Source organism: Salmo trutta, unplaced genomic scaffold (assembly GCF_901001165.1).
Source record: "Salmo trutta unplaced genomic scaffold, fSalTru1.1, whole genome shotgun sequence".
In the NCBI taxonomy this organism is placed as follows: Eukaryota; Metazoa; Chordata; class Actinopteri; order Salmoniformes; family Salmonidae; genus Salmo; species Salmo trutta.
In genome coordinates, this window is record NW_021823445.1 from 819,699 (window position 1) to 838,870 (window position 19,172).

At 44.3% G+C, this 19,172-nt stretch overlaps 2 protein-coding genes across 2 annotated transcripts in view; both read left to right on the top strand.

Annotated features, from left to right (window-relative positions):
• LOC115191015 (extensin-2-like) overlaps positions 1-8,505 on the top strand; it is a 36,215-nt gene extending 27,710 nt beyond the window's left edge. The window contains exon 5 of the mRNA XM_029749016.1: positions 8,150-8,505. Within this exon, the coding sequence (XP_029604876.1) occupies positions 8,150-8,505 (356 nt within the window). The remainder of the gene's footprint in view (positions 1-8,149) is intronic.
• LOC115191022 (ciliary neurotrophic factor receptor subunit alpha) overlaps positions 5,389-19,172 on the top strand; it is a 489,986-nt gene continuing 476,202 nt past the window's right edge. The window contains exon 1 of the mRNA XM_029749023.1: positions 5,389-5,570. The gene's annotated coding sequence lies outside the window, so the exon portion shown is untranslated. The remainder of the gene's footprint in view (positions 5,571-19,172) is intronic.

A 19,172-nucleotide genomic window follows, 5' to 3' on the forward strand; every position in this document is an offset into this window, starting at 1 on the left:
TCCTAGGCCGTCATTGAAAATAAGAATGTGTTCTTAACTGACTTGCCTAGTAAAATAAAAGGTAAAATAAAAATTACATACCAACAGCAAAATGCACAGTCAAACTCATTACATTCACACAGCAAAATGCACAGTCAAACTCATTACATTCACACAGCAAAATGCAGAGTCAAACTCATTACATTCACACAGCAAAATGCCGAGTCAAACTCATTAGCTCCACATTCATACAGCAAAGTGCAGAGCCGAACTGATTATATTCGTACAGCAAAAAAACGAGCCAAAATCAATAGCTCCACATTCCTACAGCACAATGCAGAGCCAAACTCATTAGCTCCTCATCCTCAAAGCAAAATGCAGAGCCAAACGCATTACATTCATGCAGCAAAATGCAGAGTAAACTCATTATTCAAATAGCAAAATGCAGATCCAAACACATTACATTCCTACAGCAACATGCAGAGCCAAACTCATTACATTCATACAGTAAAATACAGAGCGAATCTCATTAGATCCACATTTAAACAGCAAAACGCAGGGCCAAACTCGTTACATTCACAGAGCAAAATGCAGAGCCAAACTCATTAGCTCCACATTCATGCAGCAAAATGCATAGCCAAACATATTACAGTTGAAGTTGGGAAGGTTACATAAACCTTAGCGAAATACATTTAAACTCAGGTTATCACAATTCCTCAATTTTGTGATGGCCACTCTAATACCTTTACTTTGTTGTCCTTAAGCCATTTGCCACAACTTTGGAAGTATGCTTGGGGTCATTGTCCATTTGGAAGACCCATTTGCGACCAAGCTTTAACTTCCTGACTGATGTCTTGAGATGTTGCTTCAATAGATCCACATAATTTTCCTTCGTCCTGAAGACATCTATTTTGTGAAGTGCACCAGTCCCTCCTGCAGCAAAGCACCCCACAACATGATGCTGCCACCCCTGTGCTTCACGGTTGGGATGGTGTTCTTCGGCTTGCAAGCCTCCCCCTTTTTCCTACAAACATAACGATGGTCATTATGGCCAAACAGTTCTATTTTTGTTTCATCAGACCAGAGGACATTTCTCCTAAAAGTACGATCTTTGTACTTTGCAGTTGCAAACCGTAGTCTGGCTTTTTTATAGTGTTTTGGAGCAGTGGCTTCTTCCTTGCTGAGCGGCATTTCAGGTTATGTCGATATAGGACTCGTTTTACTGTGGATATAGATACTTTTGTACCTGTTTCCTCCAGTATCTTCACAAGGTCCTTTGCTGTTGTTCTGGGATTGATTTGGACTTTTCGCACCAAAGAACGTTCATCTCTAGGAGACAAACTGCATCTCCTTCCTGAGCGGTATGACGGCTGCGTGGTCCCATGGTGTTTATACTTGCGTACTATTGTTTGTACAGATGAACATGGTACATTCAGGCATTTGGACATTGCTCCCAAGAATGAACCAGACTTGTGGAGGTCTACAATTTTGTTTGAGGTCTTGGCTGATTTCTTTTGATTTTCCCATGACGTCAAGCAAAGAGGCACTGAGTTTGAAGGTAGGCCTTGAAATACATCCACAGGTACACCTCCAATTGACTTAAATGATGTCAATTAGCCTATCAGAAGCTTCTATAGCCATGACATCAGTTTCTGAAATGTTCCAAGCTGTTTAAAGGCACAGTCAACTTAGTGTATGTAAACTTCTGACCCATTGGAATTGTGATAAAGTCAAATAATCTGGCTGTAAACAATTGTTGGAAAATTGACTTGTGTCATGCACAAGGTAGATGTCCTAACTGACTTGCCAAAAATATAGTTTGTTGACAAGACATTTAAGGAGTGGTTGAAAAACGAGTTTTAATGACTCCTACCTAAGTGTAAGTAAACTTCCGACTTCAACTGTAATTCCACATTCACACAGCAAAATGCAGAGCCAAACTCATTACATTCACACAGCAAAATGCAGAGCCAAACTCATTACATTCACACAGCAATATGCAGATCCAAACTCATTGTTGTTTCAGAGAATGTCAGTAGCATTGTTTCAGAGTTTGACATTAGTATTGTTTCAGAGTTTGGCAGTAGAATTCTTCAGCGTATGCCAATGGGAGAGTATTGTCTTAGACTATTGTCTGACAATACTCTGAGGCAGCTGAGGCATTTGCTTGTTTTCCCCTTCACCCATGTATTAACCGGGCCAGTGTCATTATAATATTGATTGAAACCTTTGTGTTGTTTCTCTCTTGAATGTCATCTTTGGTCTGCAGCATGTTGAGTAGAACATTGTTACTTTGAGTAGCGTTCAACAAACCTGCATGCATGTTATCACGTTGAGTGCTCCTGTTTGTAGATAGGTCTTCAGATTTATCTAGTTTGGTGTTGACATCATCATATTTTGTTTTGGCTAAATTTAGTTGTTCCTGTAGAGGATGATTATGTTGAAGAGTTTGGGCTTGTTCATCGTCATAGGTTTTTACAATTACATTAACTTGTTCAGTTGTCAAACGCAGTTCCATAGCTAGCATATTGTTTCCCTTTTCTGCATTTGTCAACAGTTTTCCAGTTCTCTCCACCTGTCCTTTTATGTCTACAGTTACCTGCTTGTGCTTCAGCTGTGCACTGCAGTATTGGACCGATGCCAATCTCGGATGGCAAACATCAGGGCATGACTGGAGAGAACAGTGAGTTGAACCCCCGACAGATCTTAACAGTAAGTTGAACCTCCAACTGAGATCTTAACACTAAGCTGAACCTCCGACTGAGATCTTAACAGTAAGTTGAACCTCCGACTGAGATCTTAACCTGTTGGGGCTAGGGGTCAGTATTTGCACGGCCGGATAAAAAACGTACCCGATTTAAACTGGTTACTACTCTTGCCCAGAAACGAGAATATGCATATAATTAGTAGATTTGGATAGAAAAGACTCTAAAGTTTCTAAAACTGTTTGAATGGTGTCTGTGAGTATAACAGAACTCATATTTGACATCCGCCAACTTCGGGGTCACCTAAACTCAGAATTACTATTAGAAAAATTGGATTACCTTTGCTGTTCTTCGTCAGAATGCACTCCCAGGACTTCTACTTCAACAACAAATGTTGTTTTGGTTCCAAATAATCCATAGTTATATCCAAATACCTCCGTTATGTTCGTGAGTTCAGGTCACTATCCGAAGGGTAATGCGCGAGCGCATTTCGTGACAAAAAAATTCAAAATATTCCATTACCGTACTTCGAAGCATGTCAAACGCTGTTTAAAATACATTTTTATGCTATTTTTCTCGTAAAATAGCGATAATATTCCAACCGGGCAACGTTGTATTCATTCAAAGGCTGAAAGAAAAAAATGGAGAAGTCTCGTGAAGACGCATCTCAGTCTCACTGTCCCCAGGCAGGCCACTCACAAACTCTGCTGCTGTACTTTGCCCAGAGACAGGCAATGTAATGTCGATAGAGATGCAACAGAAGGACAACAAATTGTCAGACAGGGCACTTCCTGTATGGAATCTTCTCAGGTTTTGGCCTGCCATATGAGTTCTGTTATACTCACAGACACCATTCAAACAGTTTTAGAAACTTTAGAGTGTTTTCTATCCAAATCTACTAATTATATGCATATTCTAGTTTCTGGGCAGGAGTAGTAACCAGATTAAATCAGGTACGTTTTTTATCCGGCCGTGAAAATACTGCCCCCTATCCCAAAGAAGTTAATCACTCACTATATAAAAGTAAGTACACACACTACATACACACTCACTAGACTATATATACACACTATATACACAATCACTAGACTATATATACACACTATATACACACTCACTCTACTATATATACACACTATATACACACTCACTCTACTATATATACACACTATATACACACTCACTAGACTATATATACATACTATATACACACACACTAAATTATATATACACACTACATACACACTCACTATACTATATATACACCATATAAACACTCACAAGACTATCACTAGAATATATACAGCTGAAGTCAGAAGTTTACATACACTTAGGTTGGAGTCATTAAAACTCATTTTTCAACCACTCCACAAATTTCTTGTTAACAAACTATAGTTTTGGAAAGTCAGTTAGGACATCTCCTTTGTGCATGACACAAGTCATTTTTCCAACAATTGTTTACAGACAGATTATTTCACTTACAATTCACTGTATCACAATTCACTACACTATATATACACACTACATACACACTCACTAAACTATATATACACACTATATACACACTATATATAGACTATATACACACTACATACACACTCATTAGACTATATATACACACTATATACACACTACATACACACTCACAGCACTATATATACACACTAGATACACACTATATACACACTATATATACACTATATACACACTATATATACACTATATACACACTATATATACACTATATACACACTCACTAGACTATATATACACACTATATACACACTATAAACACACTATATATACACACTATATACACACTCACTAAACTATATATACACACTATATACACACTATATAAATACTCACTAGACTGTATATACACACTATATACACACTCACTAGTCTATATATACACACTATATACACACTATATACACACTCACTAGTCTATATATACACACTATATACACACTATATACACACTCACTAGACTATATATACACACTATATACACACTATATACACACTATATACACACTCACTAGACTAAATACACACTATATACACACTATATTCACACTCACTAGACTATATATACACACTATATACACACTATATACACACTCACTAGACTATATATACACACTATATACACACTATAAACACACTCAACACACTATATACACACTATATACACACTATATACACACTATATATACACTATATACACACTCACTAAACTGTCTCTCTAACATCCTATTGTACAGTAGTGATGTAGTTTAGTAGTCAATTATTCATTACTCTGTCTGTCTGTCTGTCTGTCTGTCTGTCTGTCTGTCTGTCTGTCTGTCTGTCTGTCTGTCTGTCTGTCTGTCTGTCTGTCTGTCTGTCTGTCTGTCTGTCTGTCTGTCACCTCCTATAGTACTGTAGTGATGTAGTTTAGTAGTTAACATCATGTATTTATTTTTGTCGGCGTGCCTGCCTGTCTGCCTCTCTCTCTCTGTCTCTCTCTCTCTCTGTGTTTGAGCAATACGGTGAGAGATGGCTAGGGGGTGCTGTGTGGTCACAGAGAGCCAGCGTGGTGCTAATGTTTTCCTGCCTCTCCTCTCTCTCTCTCTCTCTCTCCTTCTCTCTTGCTGGCTGGGTTGGTCACATGGGGAGAAGAGCTGTTTAAAATGCTTTAGTATTCTCAGCCAGTGCAGAGCCAGACACTGAGAGAGACACACTGCTCACAGCTTGTCCTGCTTATACACACATCTACCTACCTACAGCACTGCAACTTTCTGTACTGGAGCAACACACACATCCTCTCATCTGCAGAGGACAGGAGGACAGGAGGACAGGATAGTGAAAACACCAGAGAGGAGCACACTAAATATTGTAGTGAGTACTTACTAGAATTCAGCTTTTTTCCTGTCTGTGTGTTGGAGCTGGCTCTGTCTGTGTGTTGGAGCTGGCTCTGTATCTGTGTTGGAGCTGGATCTGTCTGTGTGTTGGAGCTGGCTCTGTCTCTGTGTTGGAGCTGGATCTGTCTGTGTGTTGGAGCTGGCTCTGTCTGTGTGTTGGAGCTGGATCTGTCTGTGTGTTGGAGCTGGCTCTGTCTGTGTTTTGGAGCTGGCTCTGTCTGTGTGTTGGAGCTGGCTCTGCCTGTGTGTTGGAGCTGGCTCTGTCTGTGTGTTGGAGCTGGCTCTGTCTGTGTGTTGGAGCTGGCGCTGTCTGTGTGTTGGAGCTGGATCTGTCTGTGTGTTGGAGCTGGCTCTGTCTGTGTGTTGGAGCTGGCTCTGTCTGTGTGTTGGAACTGGCTCTGTCTGTGTGTTGGAGCTGGCTCTGTCTGTGTGTTGGAGCTGGATCTGTCTGTGTGTTGGAGCTGGCTCTGTCTGTGTGTTGGAGCTGGCTCTGCCTGTGTGTTGGAGCTGGCTCTGCCTGTGTGTTGGAGCTGGCTCTGTCTGTGTGTTGGAGCTGGCGCTGTCTGTGTGTTGGAGCTGGATCTGTCTGTGTGTTGGAGCTGGCTCTGTCTCTGTGTTGGAGCTGGCTCTGTCTGTGTGTTGGAGCTGGCTCTGTCTGTGTGTTGGAGCTGGCTCTGTCTGTGTGTTGGAGCTGGATCTGTTTCTGTGTTGGAGCTGGCTCTGTCTGTGTGTTGGAGCTGGATCTGTCTCTGTGTTGGAGCTGGCTCTGTCTCTGTGTTGGAGCTGCCTCTGTCTGTGTGTTGGAGCTGGCTCTGTCTGTGTGTTGGAGCTGGCTCTGTCTGTGTGTTGGAGCTGGCTCTGTCTGTGTGTTGGAGCTGGCTCTGTCTGTGTGTTGGAGCTGGCTCCATCTGTGTGTTGGAGCTGGCTCTGTCTGTGTGTTGGAGCTGGCTCTGTCTGTGTGTTGGAGCTGGATTAGTATAGGACAGTTGACAGAAGGATGCTTGATAATCAGATGATTTGTATTAATAGTAGCATTCAGGACGGATAGAAGGATCGCTGCTTAGATCTAGTGCTTCTATACTGTGGCTTTATCTATGGTCTAATTCATTCCAACACATGCTGATCCTCAGTCATCTACTTGATGTATTCAGAGGGAAACGGTTGTGTTGCTGATAGCGACCTGAGAAGGAAACGGTTGTGTTGCTGATAGCGACCTGAGAAGGAAACGGTTGTGTTGCTGATTGCGACCTGAGAAGGAAACGGTTGTGTTGCTGATTGCGACCTGAGAAGGAAACGGTTGTGTTGCTGATTGCGACCTGAGAAGGAAACGGTTGTATGGCTGATAGCGACCTGAGAAGGAAACGGTTGTGTTGCTGATTGCGACCTGAGAAGGAAACGGTTGTATGGCTGATTGCGACCTGCTATTAATGAAACACACTTTGCTCACCTGCCGTTTGCAATCACCAAAAGCAGTTCTGTTTCTCTCGCCATTTCTCTCTCTCGCTCTCTCGTTTTCTCGGTCTCGCACTCTCGCTCTGTCTCCGTCCACATTTACAAAGTGGATGCTTTGCAAAGGGAGAGAGAGAGAGAGAGAGAGAGAGAGCAGAGGGAGCTGGGGCGAGAACGCTACAAGAGAGAGAGAAGAAAGACAGGAATTAGGGAGAGAGTGGAGGGCATTGAAAGCAGTGACACTGGCCAGACAATTAGCTGAGGATTCCATTGTGCAGCCCTTTCTCTCCCCATGGCCCCATGGCAGAGGTCAGGGGACAGGCTGACCCGTGTCAACTCTCCAGCATGGAACCCATTATCCTCTCCTGATTGATTAGTTTTAGTGGAAATCCCTTCTATCTATTCCTCCCTTCTTTCTTCTCCTCCCTTCTCTCTAATCCTCCCTTCTTTCTCCTCCTCCCTTCTCTCTATTCCTCCCTTTTTTCTTCTCCTCCCTTCTCTCTGTTCCTCCCTTCTTTCTTCTCCTCCCTTCTCTCTATTCCTCCCTTCTTTCTTTTCCTCCCTTCTATCTATTCCTTCCTTCATTCTTCTGCTCCCTCTTTTCATCTCCTCCCTTCTCTCTAATCCTCCCTTCTTTCTACTCCTCCCTTCTATCTATTCCTCCCTTCTCTCTGTTCCTCCCTTCTTTCTTCTCCCCCTTCTATCTATTCCTCCCTTCTTTCTCGTCCTCCATTGTGCTGTTTTTGTTATTTTTCTCTATTGTTGGTTACTGTTATTTTAAAGCTCACATTTCTGGGATTTCTGGGCTAGGAGATGCATTTCTGGGTGTGTGAGAGGGGTGAGGGGGAGAGGACCAAAACTCTCTTTTCCCTGCCACAGCCCCAATCCCTGCCTCAGCCCCATTCAGACCCATTCAGACCCATGCCCCAATCCCAGCCCTATACCCCAATCCCTACCCCATACCCCAACCCCTGCCCCAACCCCATTCAGCCCCATATCCCAATCCCAGCCCTATACCCCAATCCCTGCCCCAGCCCAATTCAGCCCCATGCCCCAATCCCAGCCCTATACCCCAATCCCTACCCCATACCCCAACCCCTGCCCCAGCCCAATTCAGCCCCATACCCCAATCCCTGCCCCAGCCCAATTCAGCCCCATACCCCACTCCCAGCCCTATACCCCAATCCCTGCCCCAGCCCCATTCAGCCCCATACCCCAATCCCAGCCCCATACCCCAATCCCAGCCCCATACCCCAATCCCAGCCCCATTCAGCCCCATACCCCAATCCCAGCCCCATACCCCAATCCCAGCCCCATACCCCAATCCCAGCCCCATACCCCAGTCCCTGCCTCAGTCCCATTCAGACCCAGCCCCATACCCCAGTCCCTGCCTCAGTCCCAGCCCCATACCCCAGTCCCTGCCTCAGCCCCATTCAGACCCAGCCCCAGCCTCCAAGCCCTAGCCCCAACCTCCCTGTCTGGGTGCCCAAGCCCTCCAGCACACCTCACACTGTTTTAAGTGTTTAACCCTGGTCCAGGCACATCAAAGGAATGGCAGCTTTGGGCTGGAAGACTGGAAGGCTGGGTCTTAGATATCCATGTCTGTCTTAATGACTTCTAGTTTCATGCCTACCACTCTCCTCTCCTCCTCTTCCTCCTCCTTCTCCTCCTCCTCATCGTCCTCCTCCTCCTCCCCCTCATCCTCCTCCTCCTCATCCCCCTCATCCTTCTCCTCTTCGTCCTCCTCCTCCTCCTCCTCCTCGTCCCCCTCATCCTCCTCCTCATCGTCCCCCTCTTCCTCCTCCTCCTCCTCCTTATCATCTCCTCCTCATCGTCCTCCTCCTCGTCCCCCTCCTCCTCCTCCTACTCCTCCTTGTCCCCCTCATCCTCCTCTTCGTCCTCCTCCTCCTCCTCCTCTTCGTCCTCCTCCTCCTCCTCCTCCTCACGTTATATTTATATTTCTAAATCCCTCTAAAAGGTCTTACCAGCAGCTCAAAGGCATGGCCTGTTGTCTGAGCAGCCAGCCAGCCAGTCAGTTAGCCTGTCAGCCAGCCAGTCAGCCAGTCAGCCAGTCAGCCAGCCAGTCAACCAGCCAGTCAGCCAGTCAGCCAGCCAGCCAGCCAGTCAGTCAGCCAGTCAGCCAGTCAGCCAGCCAGCCAGCCAGTCAGCCAGTCAGCCAGTCAGTCCTTCCAGCTGGTTTAGTTTAAGTCCCTCCATATAAACTGGGAAAGGGCCAGTGTGTGTGTGCATGTGTGTGTGTTGTCCCCTACAGGGGTATCATGTAGATAATACATTGAGTACTTCTTAAAGGAGGGTTTAGGGTTTAGGGAGCAGAAGGAAAGGGTTTAATAAGAAGCAGTATTCTGGATGGACAGAGTCCATTTGATGCTCCTGTATCAGGGAGAAGATTACCACAGCCTAATGGACATTCTTTAAACCTGGGAATGTCTCCCAAATGGCACCATATTCCCTATATAGTGCACTACTTTAGACCAGAGCCCTATGGAACCATATTCCCTATATAGTGCACTACTTTAGACCAGAGCCCTATGGAACCCTATTCCCTATATAGTGCACTACTTTAGACCAGAGCCCTATGGAACCCTATTCCCTATATAGTGCACTACTTTAGACCAGAGCTCTATGGAACCCTATTCCCTATATATAGTGCACTACTTTAGACCAGAGCCCTATGGAACCCTATTCCCTATATAGTGCACTACTTTAGACCAGAGCCCTATGGAACCCTATTCCCTATATAGTGCACTACTTTAGACCAGAGCCCTTTGGAACCCTATTCCCTATATAGTGCACTACTTTAGACCAGAGCCCTATGGAACCCTATTCCCTATATAGTGCACTACTTTAGACCAGAGCCCTATAGAACCTTATTCCATATAGTGCACTACTTTAGAACAGAGCTCTATGGAACCCTATTCCCTAGATAGTGCACTACTTTAGACCAGAGCCCTATGGAACCCTATTCCCTATATAGTACACTACTTTAGACCAGAGCCCTATAGAACCCTATTCCCTATATAGTGCACTACTTTAGACCAGAGCCCTATAGAACCTTATTCCATATAGTGCACTACTTTAGACCAGAGCCCTATAGAACCCTATTCCCTATATAGTACACTACTTTAGACCAGAGCCCTATGGAACCTTATTCCCTATATAGTGCACTACTTTAGAACAGAGCCCATAGGGCATTTGGGACATGGCCCTGCTCTCTGTCTGCAGTGAGCCCTTGTGGTGTTAAGTTTCAACTCCTCTTCCATGTTTATTTTCTATTTATTTTCCAGGTCTTTTTCTAAGGTGGGATTGTTTTTTTAACTTGTCTTTTTTTTCTTACCACTTATTTGATCTTAAAACTGCACTGTTGGTTAAGGGCCTGTAAGTAAGTATTTCACTGTGAGGTCTAAACCTGTTGCATTCAGCATTTCACTGCGAGTTCTACAACTGTTGTATTCAGCATTTCACTGTAAGGTCTACTACACCTGTTGCATTCAGCATTTCACTGTAAGGTCTACACCTGTTGTATCCGGCGCATGTGACAAATAACTTTTGATTTGATTTGATTGTAGCCAGGTCTTTTTCAGAGATGTGATTGGAGCACAGGTCATTCTCATCTTCTAGTTCCTCGTCCCAACTGTGTTTATTTTTTAAACAAAAGAATGGTCAAATTAAACTGTAACAATATTTCCCTTAACATACTTACCCTCTGGATCAACATCCTGAACCAGATGTCAGAATTAGGAGTGATCAGAGAGATGGGGGAGAGAAAGGGGTGTCGGAGTTAGGAGTGACCAGAGAGAGGTGGGAGAGAAAGGGGGGAGAGAGAGAGGTGAGAGAGTTAGGAGTGATCAGAGAGAGGTGGGAGAGAAAGGGGGAGAGAGAGGGGTGAGAGAGTTAGGAGTGATCAGAGAGAGGTGGGAGAGAAAGGGGGAGAGAGAGGGGTGAGAGAGTTAGGAGTGATCAGAGAGAGGTGGGAGAGAAAGGGGGGAGAGAGAGGGGGGAGAGAGTTAGGAGTGATCAGAGAGAGGCGGGAGAGAAAGGGGGGAGAGAGAGGGGTGAGAGAGTTAGGAGTGATCAGAGAGAGGCGGGAGAGAAAGGGGGGAGAGAGAGGGGTGAGAGAGTTAGGAGTGATCAGAGAGAGGTGGGAGAGAAAGGGGGAGAGAGAGGGGTGAGAGAGTTAGGAGTGATCAGAGAGAGGCGGGAGAGAAAGGGGGGAGAGAGAGGGGTGAGAGAGTTAGGAGTGATCAGAGAGAGCGGGGAAAGAGAGAATACACATCTTAGAATCAACTATTAAAGACTACCAGAACCCTCTGGATTCTCCAATTACATTGAACGAACTACAGGACAAAATACAAACCATCCAACCCAAAAAAAGCCTGTGGTGTTGATGGTATCCTAAATGAAATTATGAAATATACAGACCACAAATTCAAATTAACTATACTTAAACTCTTTAACATCATCCTTAGCTCTGGCATCTTCCCCAATATTTGGAACCAAGAACTGATCACCCCAACCCACAAAGTGGAGACAAATTTGACACCAAAAACTACTGTGGTCAATGCGGCAACAGCAACCTTGGGGAAAATCCTCTGCATTATCATTAACAGCAGACTCATACATTTTCTTCAGTGAAAATGTACTGAGCAAATTTCTAAATAGCTTTTTACCAAATCACCGTATGACAGATCATGTATTCGCCCTGCACACACTAACTGACAAACAAACAAACCAAAACAAAGTCAAAGGCTTCTCATGCTTTGTTGATTTCAAAAAAGCTTTTGACTCAATTTGGCATTTTGACCTGGGCCCTGTCATGTCAGACGTTTCAGTTCGGCAAAAATAATGGTTTTCCAAAAAAGCTTTGTTGACCTCAAAAAACGTTTTTGAATCAATTTCACATGATGGTCCGCTATACAAATTGATGCAAAGCGGTGTAGGTTGAAAACAAAAGACATTATAAAATCCATTTACACAAACAACGAGAGTGTGGTTCAAATTGGCAAAACACATTTCTTTCAAGAAGGCCGGGGGGTGATATATGGATGCAGCTTGAGCTTCGCCCTCTTCAACACATATCAACGAATTGGTGAGGACATTAGAGTAATCTGCAGCACCTGGACTCACCCTACTAGAATCTGAAGTCAAATGACTACTATTTGCAGTTAATCTGGTGCTTCTGTCCCCAACCAAGGAGGGCCTACAGCAGCACCTAGATATTCTGCACAGACTCTGTCAGACCTGGGCCCTGACAGTAAATCTCAGTAAGACAAAAATAATGGTGTTCCATAAAAGGTCCAGTCGCCAGGACCACAAATACACATTCCATCTAGACACCGATGCCCTAGGGCACAGAAAAAACGATGCATACCTTGGCCTAAGCATCAGCGCCACAGGTAACTTCCACAAAGCTGTGAACGATCTGAGAGACAAGTCAAGAAGGGCCTTCTATGCCATCAAAGGAACATAAAATTCGACATACCAATTAGGATCTGGCTAAAAATACTTGAATCAGTTATAGAACCATTTGCCCTTTATGTTTGTGAGGTCTGGGATCCGCTCACCAACCAAGAATTCACAAAATGGGACCAACTCCAAATGCAGAATTCTGCTAAAATATTGTCTGTGTACAATGTTAAACACAATATAATGCAGAGCAGAATTTGGCCGATACCCACTAATTATCAAAATACAGAAAAAGAGACGTTAAATTCTGCAACCACCCAAAAGGAAGCGATTCCCAAACCTTCCATAACAAAGCCATCACCTACAGAAAGATGAACCTGGAGAAGAGTCCCCTAAGCAAGCTGGTCCTGGGACTCTGTTTACAAACACAAACAGACCTCGCAGAGGCCCAGGACAGCAACACCATTAGACCCAACTAAATCATGAGAAAACAAATAGATAATTACTTGGAAAGAACGAACAAAAAAAACGAGCAAACTAGAAATGCTACTTGGCCCTTAACAGAGAGTACACAGTGGCAGAATATCTGACCCCTGTGACTGACCCAAAATTAAGGAAAGCTTTGACTATGTACAGACTCAGTGAGCATAGCCTTGCTATTGAGAAAGGTCCTAACCTCCTGCCAAATGTATGACCATATTAGAGACACATATTTCCCTCATATTACACAGACCCACAAAGAGGTCGAAAACAAATCCAATTTTAATAAACTCCCATATCTATTGGGTGAAATACCACAGTGTGCCATCACAGCAGCAAGATGTGTGACCGTCTGCCACAAGAAAAGGGCAACCAGTGAAGAAAAAACACCATTGTAAATACAACCCATATCTTTTTATTTTGCCTTTTGTACTTTAACTATTTGCAAACCATTAAAGACACTGTATAACTCTTAGGGATTCCCCTTTTTTTCAAATTTCACCTAAATGACAAATCTAAACTGCCTGTAGCTCAGGACCTGAAGCAAGGATATGCATATTCTTCAAATCGAATCAAAAAGTGTATTTCTCAGGTGCGCCGAATACAACAGGTGTAGACCTTACAGTGAAATGCTTACTTAACGGCTCTAACCAATAGTGCAAAAAAGGTATTAGGTGAACAATAGGTAAGTAAAGAAATAAAACAACAGTAAAAAGACAGTGAAAAATAACAGTAGAGAAGCTATATACAATAGCGAAGCTATATACAGTAGCAAGGCTATAACAGTAGCGAGCCTATAAAAGTAGCAAGGCTACATACAGACACCGGTTAGTCAGGCTGATTGAGGTAGTATGTACATGTAGATATGGTTAAAGTGGCTATGCATATATGATGAACAGAGAGTAGCAGTAGCGTAAAAGTTGGCTTGGTACCATTTGAAAGGAAACACTTAGAAGTTTGTGGAAATGTGAATTGAATGTAGGAGAATATAACACAATAGATCTGGTAGAAGAAAATACAAATAAAAAATACCAAATACATTTCTACAACCAGCTTTGAAATGAAACAGAAACGTCCCACTTCCAGCCATCACTCTGGTTGTAATTTCGATAGTGTCCACAAGATGGCAGCAGTGTATGTGCAAAGATTCAGATGGATAACTTGAAGTACGAGCAAACTACATGACATTTAATGTGAAGTCACCCAGGTACATTTGGGCAAATTGTGAAGGAGACAATTACATTCACATTACATTTCTCTGCAAGAATATCGTCAAATTTGTATACTTTGACTTTTAGGTTTTTTTTATTTAGCTTTACCTGTATTAGATAACTTCATACCTCTGAATATTCTTAACATTTTTGTCCAAAAGGAAAAGGCTTGCTGTCGCACAAGATTAGCAGCTACACTTTGCGACAGATACAGGGTTTCCGGGTGCTCCCATAAAGCCCAGCTCATTGGCTATCTAGCTAGCTTTGTTTGACCCCAATTGGTGCTTATTTGACAAAGTTAAAGTCGATCAAGTGAAGACCGCCCGCGTCATCGGCGTGCCATGAAGGCGTCGCTCTCTAACCAAATTTGGTGTCCTATAGGATATACTACACCCCTAATGATATTGTGAAGTCTGGTTACACTCTAGGAGCTCTGAGGATTACATACGAATGTGATTTGACTGGTTGAAACAACGTTGAGGGTTAGATTTTCACAGGTTTCTTTCTTTGCAAATTGAACGAGTGGAAATACAAAATCGAACGTGCATGCTATATGGACCATTTCAGGATATGAAAATGATTTTATCTAACAAAACAACACTTCCTGTTATCTCTGGGACCCTTTGGATGATAAATCAGAGCAAGATTTCAGAATGTAAGTACACATTTCACCTTCAGAGGTGAATTTATCAAACCTATCGCGGTGAAAAATGTGTTTTGTTGTTAAGAGCTCTCCTCAAACAATAGCATGGTATTTTTTCACTGTAATAGCTACTGTAAATTGGACAGTGCAGTTATATTAACATGAATTTAAGCTTTCAGCCGATATAAGACACTTATATGTACCAGCATTTGTTGTTTCTCTAAAATCTGCAATCATGACACAAGGTGCTGCATGATTTACAACTGTCCCGTTGATGGGACGCCTATCCCTGTATAAAGACATTCTATGACATTCTATGACAAGTCTTTATTCTGTTGTTTACTCTTCATTTTATTGTTTATTTCACTTTTGTTTATTATCTATTACACTTGCTATGGCAATGTAAACATATGTTTCAAAGCCATTTGAATTAAATTGAATTGAGAAAGGGGAGAGAGAAAAGGGGAAGTGATCAGAGAGAGAAGGCGAGAGAGAGGGGGAGTGATCAGAGAGAGAAGGCGAGAGAGAGGGGGAGTGATCAGAGAGAGAAGGCGAGAGAGAGGGGCAGTGATCAGAGAGAGAGCTGATCGATGATCCCCACCCTAACCCTAAATGACATCCACCCCCTAGCACTCATGTAGGTACCAATGAAATGCTTTGAAAAGCTGGTCATGACTCACATCAACACCATCATCCCGGAAACCTTAGACCCACTCAATTTGCATACTGCCTCAACAGATCCACAGATTACGCAATCTCAATCGCACTCCGCACTGCCCTTTCCCACCTGGACAAAAGGAACACCTATGTGAGAATGCTATTCATTGGCTACAGCTCAGCGTTCAACACCATAGCGCCCACAAAGCTCATCACTAAGCTAAGGATCCTGGGACTAAACACCTCCCTCTGCAACTGGATCTTGGACTTCCAAACGGGCCGCCCCCAGGTGGTAAAGGTAGGTAACAACACATCTGCCACGCTGAGCTTACACACTGCATAGTCCCTTCCTGTATTCCCTGTTCACCCAAGACTGCGTGGCCAAGCATTACTCCAACAAATTCATTAATTATGATGATGACACAACAGTGGTAGGCCTGATCACCGCCAACGATGAGACAGCCTATAGGAAGGAGGTTCGAGACCTGGTAGTGTTGAGCCAGGACAACAATCCCTCAATGTGAGCAAGACAAAGGAGCTGATCGTGGACTATAGGAATCATCACCAACAAAGTATTATGGTCCAAACACACCAAGACAGTCGTGAAGAGGGCACGACAACAACTTATCCCCCTCAGGAGGCTGAAAAGATTTGGCATGGGTCCCCAGATCCTCAAAAGGTTTTACAGCTGAACCATCGAGAGCATCCTGACCGGTTGCATCACCGCCTGGTATGGCAAATGCTCGGCCTCCGACCACATGGCACTGCAGTGGGTAGTGCGTACGGCCCAGTACATCACTGGGGTCAAGCTTCCTGCCATCCAGGACCTCTATACCAGGTGGTGTCAGAGAAAGGCACAAAAATTGTCAAAGACTCCAGTCAGCCAAGTCATAGACTGTTCTCTTTGCTACCGCACAACAAGTGGTACCGGATCGCCAAGTCTTGTTCCAAAAGGATCCTTAACAGATTCTACCCCCAAGCCATAAGACTGCTGAAAAATTACTCAAATAGCCTCCCGGACTATTTACATTGAAACCCTTCGCTCCCTTTGTTTTTACACTCCTGCTACTCACTGTTTGAGCAGTCACTACGCGTAGTCACTTTATGCGTAGTCACTTTACAACTACCTACCTGTACCTCTGCACATTGACTCTGTACCGGGACCCCCTGTATATAGCCTCCACATTGACTCTGTACCGATACACCCTGTATATAGCCTCCACATTGACTCTGTACCGGTACCCCCTGTATATAGCCTCCACATTGACTCTGTACCGGTACACCCTGTATATAGCCTCCACATTGACTCTGTACCGGTTTCCCCTGTATATAGCCTCCACATTGACTCTGTACCGGTACCCCCTGTATATAGCCTCCACATTGACTCTGTACCGGTACCCCCTGTATATAGCCTCCACATTGACTCTGTACCGGTACCCCCTGTATATAGCCTCCACATTGACTCTGTACCGGTACCCCCTGTATATAGTCTCCACATTGACTCTGTACCGGTACCCCCTGTATATAGTCTCCACATTGACTCTGTACTGGTACCCCCCCTGTATATAGTCTCCACATTGACTCTGTACCGGTACCCCCTGTATATAGCCTCCACATTGACTCTGTACCGGTACCCCCTGTATATAGCCTCCACATTGACTCTGTACCGGTACCCCCTGTATATAGTCTCCGCATTGACTCTGTACCGGTACCCCCTGTATATAGTCTCCACATTGACTCTGTACTGGTACCCCCCCTGTACATAGTCTCCACATTGACTCTGTACCGGTACCCCCTGTATATAGCCTCCACATTGACTCTGTACCGGTACCCCCTGTATATAGCCTCCACATTGACTCTGTACCGGTACCCCCGTATATAGTCTCCACATTGACTCTGTACCGGTACCCCCTGTATATAGCCTCCACATTGACTCTGTACTGGTAACCCCCCTGTATATAGTCTCCACATTGACTCTGTACCGGTACCCCCTGTATATAGCCTCCACATTGACTCTGTACCGGTACCCCCTGTATATAGCCTCCTCATTGACTCTGTACCGGTACCACCTGTATATAGCCTCCACACTGACTCTGTACTGGTACCCCCTGTATATAGCCTCCACATTGACTCTGTACTGGTACCCCCTGTATATAGTCTCCACATTGACTCTGTACCGGTACCCCCTGTATATAGCCTCCACATTGACTCTGTACTGGTAACCCCCCTGTATATAGCCTCCACATTGACTCTGTACCGGTACCCCCTGTATATAGTCTCCACATTGACTCTGTACTGGTAACACCCCTGTATATAGTCTCCACATTGACTCTGTACCGGTACCCCCTGTATATAGCCTCCACATTGACTCTGTACCGGTACCACCTGTATATAGCCTCCACATTGACTCTGTACCGTAATACCCTGTATATAGTCTCCACATTGACTCTGTACCGGTACCACCTGTATATAGCCTCCACATTGACTCTGTACCGTAATACCCTGTATATAGTCTCCACATTGACTCTGTACCGGTACACCCTGTATATAGCCTCCACATTGACTCTGTACCGGTACCCCTTGTATATAGCCTCCACATTGACTCTGTACCGGTACCCCCTGTATATAGCCTCCACATTGACTCTGTACCGGTACCCCCTGTATATAGCCTCCACATTGACTCTGTACCGGTACCCCCTGTATATAGCCTCCACATTGACTCTGTACCGGTACCCCCCTGTATATAGCCTCCACATTGACTCTGTACCGGTACCCCCTGTATATAGCCTCCACATTGACTCTGTACCGATACCCCCTGTATATAGTCTCCACATTGACTCTGTACCGGTACCCCCTGTATATAGCCTCCACATTGACTCTGTACCGGTACCCCCTGTATATAGCCTCCACATTGACTCTGTACCGGTACCCCCTGTATATAGCCTCCACATTGACTCTGTACCGGTACCCCCTGTATATAGCCTCCACATTGACTCTGTACCGGTACCCCCTGTATATAGCCTCCACATTGACTCTGTACCGGTACCCCCTGTATATAGCCTCCACATTGACTCTGTACCGGTACCCCCTGTATATAGCCTCCACATTGACTCTGTACCGGTACCCCCTGTATATAGCCTCCACATTGACTCTGTACCGGTACCCCCTGTATATAGCCTCCACATTGACTCTGTACCGGTACCCCCTGTATATAGCCTCCACATTGACTCTGTACCGGTACCCCCTGTATATAGCCTCCACATTGACTCTGTACTGGTACCCCCTGTATATAGTCTCCACATTGACTCTGTACCGGTACCCCCTGTATGTAGTCTCCACATTGACTCTGTACCGGTACCCCCTGTATATAGCCTCCACATTGACTCTGTACCGGTACCCCCTGTATATAGCCTCCACATTGACTCTGTACCGGTACCCTCCGTATATAGTCTCCACATTGACTCTGTACCGGTACCCCCCCCTGTATATAGTCTTGTCATTGTTATTTTATTTTAATACTTTTTATTTTATTTTTTACTTTATTTTATTTTGTAAATATTTTCTTAACTCTTTCTTGAACTGCATTGTTGGTTAAGGGCTTGTCAGTAAGCATTTCACAGTAAGGTCTACACTTGTTGTATTCTGCGCATGTGACAAATAACATTTGATTTGATTTGAACATACACATACTACAGTTTGGAAGCTGGTGATGCAA